This window comes from Scatophagus argus, chromosome 5, assembly GCF_020382885.2.
Source record: "Scatophagus argus isolate fScaArg1 chromosome 5, fScaArg1.pri, whole genome shotgun sequence".
NCBI lineage: Eukaryota > Metazoa > Chordata > Actinopteri > Scatophagidae > Scatophagus > Scatophagus argus.
The window spans coordinates 26,276,792-26,287,712 of NC_058497.1; the positions used below are offsets into that span (position 1 = coordinate 26,276,792).

General features: G+C 44.9%; 1 protein-coding gene across 1 annotated transcript in view; it reads left to right on the forward strand.

The window, feature by feature from the left end:
• LOC124058680 (NACHT, LRR and PYD domains-containing protein 3-like) overlaps nucleotides 1-7,759 on the forward strand; it is a 29,259-nt gene extending 21,500 nt beyond the window's left edge. The window contains exons 8-11 of the mRNA XM_046388137.1: nucleotides 5,136-5,309; nucleotides 5,479-5,652; nucleotides 6,725-6,771; nucleotides 7,001-7,759. Of these exons, the coding sequence (XP_046244093.1) occupies nucleotides 5,136-5,309; nucleotides 5,479-5,652; nucleotides 6,725-6,771; nucleotides 7,001-7,566 (961 nt within the window). The 3' untranslated portion in view covers nucleotides 7,567-7,759. The remainder of the gene's footprint in view (nucleotides 1-5,135; nucleotides 5,310-5,478; nucleotides 5,653-6,724; nucleotides 6,772-7,000) is intronic.
• Nucleotides 7,760-10,921: the final 3,162 nt, after the last annotated feature.

Here is a 10,921-nt window from a genome sequence, read left to right on the forward strand (position 1 = left end):
CGCTCGGCTCTTGTGCTTTTTAGCAGAAGACGTTTGAAAGAGTGAAAAGCGGCTTCAACTGTGATGCTAACAGCTGCTAACAGTCAGGAATCAGCGGGAAAGCTTGTTTATTGTCACACTTTGTTTGTTTGTTAGTTTGTGATGGAGAAAATACTTCAAAGAAGTCACGTTCATTACCGTAAAGATGAGAGTAGAGACGCACTTCAGTCTGTCCGTCTGTGCTGTGTGGGTCATGAGCTCCAGCTAGTGGACTGACAGAACTGGTCAGACTGGTTTCATGTTTCTACACTTGGATGTTAAAGTTTGAACGGGGCTTCACTTTAACTTTGTGAAACAAAAGGACAAAAAGCCAAAGTCTGTCAGCCTTGAAGAATCCAGCAGACAAAAGGCTGTTCAGGACGTCACTTCTGAGATGTTACAGTGAAGCTCAACTTCCTGTTTTTTGTGTGATGGAGACGTTGTTGTCATGAATGTTGGAGCTCTGACAGCATGTTGTTGTGTTTGTGTGAAGGTGTGGGCTCTGCTATGAATCAGTGTGAGGAGACAGAGGAGGGAGTCCCTCCCTCTAAAACCACTCTGTGTGGGGAACATGACAGCCAGACCAAAGCTCAGAGGTGAGATGAGGATCTCTAACTGTCCATGACTCTTCTCCATGTCACAGCTCAGCACTCACATCACTCCACCATCATTATTCACACTCAAAGCTCTGTGTGTGTTGTGTTGAAGCCCCGAGCAGCAGCAGAGACCAGACTGTCCTGAACCTGAACCCAGCTGTGTGTCCATGAAGAGTGACAGGTCCATGTCTCGTCCAATAGCGTTTAAAGGACGACTTCCTTCAGAGACTCAGTAAGTCAACACAGTCCCAGTTAGCAGGAACTTTCCCATAACTTCCTGTGATCCTGGCTGCTTCAGATTCTTCTTCATTGACTTCATATTTCTTCATATTTACTGAGGAGCTGCATGAGAGCAGGTAGAGACCATCATGGATTTGTTCTGCCCCCCCACATGCTGTCCCTTCACTTTGATTGTTCCTTCTAATCAACTCATCAAGTGAACAAAATAGACGAGGTTGGATTTTATTTTCCAGCAGCTTTTTTCAGTGTCAAAGATTCAGAGCAGTTTGTTGTTCACTCTCACTACAGAGCTGGGCTGAACAATTGAAATCAGCCAATAGCACATCTGGACTGTTGACTCCTTCAGGCTGTTCATTTGAGGTACATGACATCAGGGTCAGTTAGAGTCCACATCAGAAAGCAAAGGGAGGCTTCCAGTGTGTCGTCATCACATTCACACTGAAGTCAAAATGCTGTTTGCTGACGAGCATATTAACTGTCCCCTCAGTCCTGCATGAAGGCTTGCAAATCCTCATGAGACAGAGGAGCGTCCCCTCCTGTCCTGCTGTCCTCCTGCCTTTGTCATGTCTCCCTGGAGAGCTCCTGTTCCCTCCTCTTCCTCTCTCTGACCTTCACTGAGATGCTCACATCTCCAGGAGTCGGCAGAGCTTTGAATGTTTTGTCTCCAGCTTGACCATCAAAGTGAAGCTTTGAGAGGCGCATTAGTTTGTCTGTGTGTTTCTATCAGTGTGGACCAGCAGACAGCAGACTCTCCTGGACCCAGCTGTGTGTCCATGAAGAGTGACTGGTCCATGCTTCAACCTAATGACTTCAGAGGTGGACACGACTCTGCTGAAGGAAGGTAAGAGTTTAAAGCAGATGAGTTTGATGTTCTGCAGCTTCTCCTTCTATCAAGTCAGTCCACAAAAAGATCTACCAGGTGGTCTCAGCTTTCAGACTCCACTGGCTCCAGATTTGTCATTACAAAGTTACTGTAAGGCAGCTGCTCGGTGCTCTCAGTCTGCTGATTCCAGCAACGGTTTTCAAACTCATTTTGTTTCCTGGAGTTTTTTCACTTTTCTGTAAGCAGGAGATTCAGTCCACAGAAACACATCAGTTTTCCATGAAATTTGGATGAAACTCGTGGTTTGACCAACCAAACACTTTGTCAGCAGGTGACAGTGAGCTGCTTCTTAGACCAACCTGAAGGTGGCCTCATTGGTGCCAGAAAACTGGATCAGCTGATCCTTGAAAAGCAACAAAATGTGTGTAATCATCATACGTCCTGTTTTCTCCACAGGGTTCAGCAGCAACAGTCAGATGTTCTCGGTGGTCAGTCTGTCCAGCAGAATCCAGCAGACCTGGACTCCATATTCATGGTGTGTAAATGTCCAACAACAACTTTTAGCTCAGCTCCAAATCAAATCAACACAGTTTTTATCTTTGTTTTATTCATTTCCAGCATCTTGAGGAGAACGTTGTCACTTTTGTGAAGAAGGAGCTGAAGAAGTTCCAGAAGCTTCTGAGTCCAGATTACCCAGAAAGCTTAGAGAGGCAGAGTGAGGATGAGGAGGTGTTGGATGGTGAGGATGAAGAGCAGAGGAGCAGCAGCAGAGACGCATTTCTGAAGATCACACTGCACTTCCTGAGGAGAATGAAGCAGGAGGAGCTGGCTGACCGTCTGCACAGCAGTAAGAGGATTTTCCACACTCCACTTTTCTCACATTAACACCAACATCCACTCACTGATTTGTTGTGTTTTCATTCAGGAACTGATGCTGCAGTTTGTCGACGTCAGCTCCAATCTGAGCTGAAGAAGAAGTATGAGTGTGTGTTTGAGGGGATTGCTAAAGCAGGAAACCCGACCCTCCTGAATCAGATCTACACAGAGCTCTACATCACAGAGGGAGGGACTGCAGAGGTCAATGAAGAACATGAGGTCAGACAGATTGAAACAGCATCCAGGAAAACCACAAGACCAGAAACAATCAGACAAGAAGACATCTTTAAAGCCTCACCTGGAAGAGATGGACCAATCAGAACAGTGATGACAAAGGGAGTGGCTGGCATTGGGAAAACAGTCTTAACACAGAAGTTCACTCTGGACTGGGCTGAAGACAAAGCCAACCAGGACGTCCACTTCACATTTCCATTCACTTTCAGAGAGCTGAATGTGCTGAAGGAGAAGAAGTTCAGCTTGGTGGAACTTGTTCATGACTTCTTCACTGACACCAAAGAAGCAGGAATCTGCAGGTTTGAAGAGTTCCAGGTTGTGTTCATCTTTGACGGTCTGGATGAGTGTCGACTTCCTCTGGACTTCCACAACAATGAGATCCTGACTGATGTCACAGAGTCCACCTCAGTGGATGTGCTGCTGACAAACCTCATCAGGGGGAATCTGCTTCCCTCTGCTCGCCTCTGGATAACCACACGACCTGCAGCAGCCAATCAGATCCCTCCTGAGTGTGTTGACATGGTGACAGAGGTCAGAGGGTTCACTGACCCACAGAAGGAGGAGTACTTCAGGAAGAGATCCAGAGATGATGAGGAGCAGGCCAGCAGAATCATCTCCCACATCAAGACATCACGAAGCCTCCACATCATGTGCCACATCCCAGTCTTCTGCTGGATCACTGCTACTGTTCTGGAGGATAAGTTGAAGACCAGAGAGGGAGGAGAGCTGCCCAGGACCCTGACTGAGATGTACATCCACTTCCTGGTGGTTCAGTCCAAAGTGAAGAACATCAAGTATGATGGAGGACATGGGACAGATCCACAGTGGAGTCCAGGCAGCAGGAAGATGATTGAGTCTCTGGGAAAACTGGCTTTTGAGCAGCTGCAGAAAGGAAACCTGATCTTCTATGAATCAGACCTGACAGACTGTGGCATCGATATCAGAGCAGCCTCAGTGTACTCAGGAGTGTTCACCCAGATCTTTAAAGAGGAGAGAGGACTGTACCAGGACAAGGTCTTCTGCTTCATCCATCTGAGTGTTCAGGAGTTTCTGGCTGCTCTCCATGTCCACCAGACATTCAACAACTCTGGTGTCAATCTGATGTCAGGACAACCGTCAACCTCCTGGTGGTCTCCACTAATCAGAAACAAACAGGAACAAACTCATCTGTACCAGAGTGCTGTGGATGAGGCTTTGCAGAGTCCAAATGGACACCTGGACTTGTTCCTCCGCTTCCTCCTGGGTCTTTCACTTCAGACCAATCAGACTCTCCTACGAGGTCTGATGAAACACACAGGAAGTGTCTCACAGACCAATCAGAAAACAGTCAGGTACATCAAGAAGAAGCTCAGTGAGAATCTGTCTCCAGAGAGGAGCATCAATCTGTTCCACTGTCTGAATGAACTGAATGATGGTTCTCTGGTGGAGGAGATCCAACAGTCCCTGAGGTCAGGAAGTCTCTCCACAGATGAACTGTCTCCTGCTCAGTGGTCAGCTCTGGTCTTCATCTTACTGTCATCAGAAGAAGATCTGGACGTGTTTGACCTGAAGAAATACTCTGCTTCAGAGGAGGCTCTTCTGAGGCTGCTGCCAGTGGTCAAAGCCTCCAACAAAGCTCTGTAAGTGAACACAGAACTGCAGATTCTGACTGGATCACATGTGACGGGTTGTTCTCAAATAATGAATGTTTTGGTCAAACAAGAGTCGAAATGTTCAGCCAGCGAGCTGATGAGTTGATCAGTTGAAAAATTGTAATTTGTTCCTACAGTTTTGTTGTACCTCCACAGATTAATGCAGAAATGAAAGAAAATTAACCATCTCAGATTGTTGTTCATTTAATGTTAAATCCCAGAAATGCTGAATTTTAACATTTTTATTAACTTTTATTAACGGATCTCATCAAAGTAACAAATAAAAATCCAAAACATTTTCTGGTTGCCTCAAAACTAAGACTCATCAAGTCTATTGTACACATCAGAAACCTTATCAGAGTTTGTCTTTATCACTAACTCTCCTTCAGACTGAGTGGCTGTAATCTGTCAGGGAGAAGCTGTGAAGCTCTGTCCTCAGTTCTCAGCTCCCAGTCCTCTAGTCTGAGAGAGCTGGACCTGAGTAACAACCACCTGCAGGATTCAGGAGTGAAGATGCTGTCTGCTGGACTGAAGAGTCTAAACTGTCAACTGGAGATTCTCAGGTCAGGATCAAAAAGCCCCTTCATGGTTAGGCATAACTGTTATATGTTTAGTTTGTTAATTTTTGGTTCGTTATGGTAAGATTTTTCTGTTAAATCAAGAGTGAAATCAATTCACAGTGAAATTTCTCTCATCTGTACTGTACTTGTTGTTCAGGCTGAGTGGCTGTAATCTGTCAGAGAGAAGCTGTGAAGCTCTGTCCTCAGTTCTCAGCTCCCAGTCCTCTAGTCTGAGAGAGCTGGACCTGAGTAACAACGACCTGCAGGATTCAGGAGTGAAGCTGCTGTCTGCTGGACTGAAGAGTCTAAACTGTCAGCTGGAAACTCTCAGGTCAGGATTTAGCTTTTGGATGATGTCACTGATGATGCTCTGAATCTGTAGGGTTTTTTGTGCAGAATCTACTGAATTTACTGATAAACAATGAGAGACAGATGTAATTCTGTTAATGACATCTTTAGGTTATGCATACAGATATTTCGGTGTGTGTGTTTGTCTCCAGGTTGTCTGGCTGTATGATCACACAGAGAGGCTGTACTTCTCTGGCCTCAGCTCTGAGATCCAACCCCTCCCATCTGAGAGAGCTGGACCTGAGCTACAATCATCCAGGAGACTCAGGAGTGGAGCTGCTGTCTGCTGGACTGGAGGATCCCCACTGGAGACTGGACACTCTCAGGTATGACCAGACAACAAGAGCTCACACACAGTTTGTCTGTCACAGTGACAAGCTGAGGACTGTTGGTTCACAGTGTGGACCAGCAGCACTGCTGATAACAGTGAAGACAGTAACTGATGTGCTGAGAGTCCCTGTCCCCACTGAGACTGACCTCCTCACTAATATCACACCAGGATCTGCTGTCCATCATTTACTGACCACCACACACAGTCTGTGTGACAAATACAGTCAAAGAGGATATAAGAATGAAATAATATAAAGTGTTGATGAACCATGAAACAGAATCAAGAGGTTCAAAGTTCAGTCCTGACAATCCGTGTACCTTCCTGTCAGTCGCTTTGTGTTTTGGGAGCCTCTCTTCCATGTGGTGCTGTGCTGCATCTGGTTTCCACTCGTGTGTTTGCAGCCAGTTTCAGGACAACAGGACTCTAAATGTTCTCCATCCATCAGTGATCTTCTGCTCCAGGATGAACCCTGAGATGTTTGCAGCTGTTCAGCTTGTTAGACGTGGACTTTCAGAAACAACAACTCTTAAACCAGCAGATTTCTTGGATCCACATGGATAACGTTAACTGCACCTCCGGCACAGCTTGTGTCCACTGGAAATGATGAGCGTGATGTCACACTGAACAATAAAGAGAAATCAAATGGACCTTCATGGTCTGATTAGCAGGCTGAGAAGATCTGAGACTTTATTCAACACTTAATCCTTATTTTGGTGGATTGTGTCCACACCACATCTACTTCCTGTCTGTCCGTCCTGAACAGGGATCCCTCCTCTGTCTCCACTGACTTGAGTAGTTTTTAAATGGACACTATAAATGATATTTTGAGCTTTGTACTTTTGACTTTTCTTTTCTTGACTTTTTGGATGTTTCCTTTTTGTCTGAGCTTTTTCTTCTTCTCTTGTTGTTTTCTTCTGAATGTTTGATGTCAAGTTGAACTGAGTCTGTGTATGAAATGTGTTTTCTAAATGCAGCTGTTTTGTCTTCATGGTGGATCTGAGTGAAGGTTGATGAAGATTGATGAGGAAGCTTCTGAAGGTTCATTCTGACTTTGTTTCTTCCTCCAGGGTGGAACATGGTGGACAGCAGTGGCTGAAACCTGGTCTGAGGAAGTGTAAGTGTGTGTTGACTTTGATTGATGAAAACAAGGCAGCACATGTTAAAATAGTTTCAGTCTTGTGCATCTGCATTCAGCTCTCAGTTTGATAGAAGATCCAACAAGATGAGTCAGTGTGAAGTTTTGATCTAATGAACAGTCAGTCTGTTAATGAAGCAACAAATGAAGCCATCAGGTGTGTTAGATGATAAACTGCTGCTGTATTGTGTCTTGTTCTCTCCATCAGATGCCTGTGAACTCACAGTGGACACAAACACAGTAAACACAAACCTCAAACTGTCTGACAACAACAGGAAGGTGACAGCAGTGAGAGAGGAGCAGCCTCATCCTGATCATCCAGAGAGGTTTGACCGCAAGCCTCAGCTGCTGTGTAGACCTGGACTGACTGGTCGCTGCTACTGGGAGGTCGAGAGGAGTGGAGGAGTTTTTATATCAGTGACTTACAGAGGAATCAGAAGGGAAGGAGACACTGATGACTGTGTGTTTGGATGGAATAATCAGTCCTGGAGTCTGAGCTGCTCTGATGTTGTTGGTTTCTCTGTCTGGCACAATAAGATAAGAATAGACCTCCACTCCTCCTCCTCCTCCTCCTCGTCCTCCTCCTCCTCCTCCTCCGTCTCTCACAGAGTTGCAGTGTATGTGGACTGTCCTGCTGGCACTCTGTCCTTCTACAGAGTCTCCTCTGACACACTGATCCACCTCCACACCTTCAACACCACATTCACTGAACCTCTTTATGCTGGATTTCGGTTGTGGTCATTCGGTTCCTCAGTGTCTCTGTGTTCAGTGTAGGAGGGAGAGTCTCCTCCTGTTAGAGGAACACACACACACACAGTTTGAAATAACTTGAAATCCTTTTAAATGTGTTTTCATTCAGGTTTTGTAACAAAGATTTTAGTTTGATGTTTTCTGTACTTTACAATCTGAACTGATTTCTCACATAAATCAGCGTGTTTATCCAATAAAATCAGGTTCCAGACTCTCACATCATCTAAAGATTTTCTCCTGATCACTTTGATATTAATGTTGATGTTATTGGTGTGTAATTGATCCTGAGAAGGTTGAAAGCTGTCAGAAATCCTTCAGAGTCATTTCCTCAGAGCTTCAGCAGACTGCTGGCACTTTGGATGATGTTTTAATTGTTGTTCTGCTTTGCCGTCAGGTCAGTTTGCACTGCTGGTACTGCGGATAATAAAAACACAAATGAAGACTGAGACATGACGGAACATGAAGATTATTTTATTGTTCTTCTCTACTTGTCGCAGCTGTTGGTTGAATGTAGGCCTGATGTAATGTCTCCCCCTGCTGGTGTCAGCCTGTCAGCACAGGTGATGGACACAACAAGTGAGACACCTGGCAGGTCGAAGTCTGGTGGGTTGAAGACTCAAAACTCCACAACCTTACAAAGTGGGAACTTTTGAAAAGCACAGCTGAGAAACAGAATTTAGTCCTCATCCCAGAGGCGCTGTTAGATCCACAGTCTGTGGTCTCATGTAGACCTCAGCCTGACACACCTGTCCCACACCTGTCCAGCATCTGTGCAGCAGCTGTCTAAATACATCTTATCCTTGTCTCATCTGGACCATTGCCTTTTGTGTGTGTGTGTGTTTCCGATCCACACACAGTCGGACTGATTCTCAGTGCTGTTCACTGTCAATGAGGTTGTCAATTTCAATTTTCAGTTTCAGTTTATTTATATAGCACCTTATACAGTCAAAATTGTCTCTGGATGCTTTTCAGAGACCCAGAGCCTGAACCCCCCAGCAAGCAGACCGTGGCAAGGAAGTCACCATCACAAATGTCTGTTTCCTGGTTACAAACTTAACGTGATCAATTTGAACGTTAAAATCTTTCAGTAAAAGTTAAAAGATGTTCCTGTTGATGCTTGTTTGCTATTTCTTTGACAAATGGTGAACAGATTCTCATGACTCATTGGCAGGTGTGACGTGTGTCGATACGAGTCATTGAGGCCCAGCTTCCGTTCTGGACCCTGACAGCACTTCCTGTTGGTGGTGCAGTCGTCTTCCTCTCTGTCTCGCAGCTCTTCTTGTCCGCTGAAGGTTTCAGCTTCTCTCTGCAGCAGCTGAGTTGTGTTTTTGTGTCGCTGCTCATTAAAGTTGGATGAAGGCGTGCAGCTCTGAGGACGTCTGTAAAGTGGAAACCAGCAGCGGAGTGGATGGACGCTCTGAGCTTTTAGCCTGTCGGTCCACATTTGTGTTTTTAACTTCGCCTCAGGAACAACAGAGAGCTTTTAACCAAAACTCTTCCAACTGTAACGGGTGTACGAACCACAAACTCTTCTGTCCTCCATCATGTCGACTGTACGACGTGTTCAGTGAAAACGCTGTGAAACAAACACGTAACACTTAGAGTCTTACAGCACTGAGGTCAGACTCTTCTTCTCTTTAACAGAAATAAACCAACGTGTCATTGATTCAATGCAAAAAGAAAAGACGAGGTCGTCTGAGCACTGAAAGCTCCTAAAACTTTAATGCTGTAACTGTGAGGCCTTCAGGGTCTCATTTCTGTGGCTGTAGTTTTGTGCACTGAAGTTCGTAAGCTAACTTTAACCCTGTGGACGTTTTGTTTTCTGCCTGCAGACTCAGTTTTGTGGTGTGTTTTGGTACCAACAAAAATCAAATGTACCAAAACACACCACAGAACTTTACTGTGTTAACGTTTTGGTCACAAGGTGGCGCAAAGAGGGCGGGGCCAGCGTCTTCTGACCAATCAGTGTCTCTGTCTCACAGTTGGCTAATGAATGCTGGCAGTCAGCAGTCAGTTGGGTCTTGTACCTGCAAGTCAATCGTAAAGTTTGGACTCTGCGTCAACAATACACATGAACTTAAGGCTGATGATAACTTTTTTGAAAAGGTAAAAAAAAAAGACAAACACAAAAACGTGCAGAAACATTTTGTCATAATGGGCCTCGAAGTAAGGAAGCCTGCGTTAGCTTACCAGTTAGCCGCTGACTGTATAAAGATGGAGGACATGAGAGCTCCCCAAAGTGAATCCAAGACATGAGGACGCCCCCCTGGTGGCCGACTGCAGTACTGCTCATTAACCCCTCCCCCTCCACGTTAGCAGATGGGACGTGGGCCAAAACCACATCAAATCAGAATCAGAATCAGAATCAGAATTCCTTTATTAATCCCTGGAGGGAAATTCTTGTTTTTACAGACATTGCACATGCAGTATTCCCGACCAAGAAAGGAGAAAAGTGCAGAGTATAAAAATAGGATAAACTTAATAAAGATAGGATAAACAAAACTAAAATCTCAAAGTACAGGTATTTACAAAAAACTGTATTCAAATTTTTAAGAAAATTTAAAATACAGGTATGTGCATGTGTAAAAGAGCCAATATGTACATTGTATATATACAGTGAGTGTGTCGGTCACAGTGCTGAGTTTAACAGTTTGATGGCGACAGGCAGGAATGATTTCCTGTGTCGCTCTGTGGTGCATCGTGGCAGTATGAGTCTTTTGCTGAACGAGCTCCTGTAGCCGATCAGCACATTGTGGAGAGGGTGAGAGGGAAAGTCCAGTATAGTTCTTATTTTGGACAACATCCTCCTCTCAGACACCACTGTCAGAGAGTCCAGTTCCTCTCCCACAACATGGCTGGCCTTCTTGATGATTCTGTTGAGTCTGTTAGTGTCCCTCACCCTCAGGCAGCTGCCCCAGCAGGCAACGGCATATGTGATGGCACTGGACACCACCGACTCAAATAAATTATTCCCAAAGATGGTTTCTGTCATTTTAGGCAAAACATGATGTTTGTTCAAGTGATCATTTTTCTGATCAGTTTGGTTTTAATTAGTTATTTGATGCTATTAAAAGGGTCTGAAACATCATGATTGACAGCTGAGTGCTGCTCCTGATTGGCTCAAGTTCGCAGCTCCTCCTCCCAGTCACTACTGCACAGACTCTGGCTCCAAATGATGTCACCAGAGGAAGATAGCAGCACTCGGCTTCACTTTGGTACAGCGAGAGGAAGTGGAGAATCGTCAGCCATTTTTATGAATGTCAGTTCAGCTAACTATTATTAAGCTAACCTAACTAGAATTTTTAGACAGTTTAACAAACAGAAAACAAAACATTTAGTTCAACAGGAATCAAAAACGAGACGGACGCTGAAACTTTTG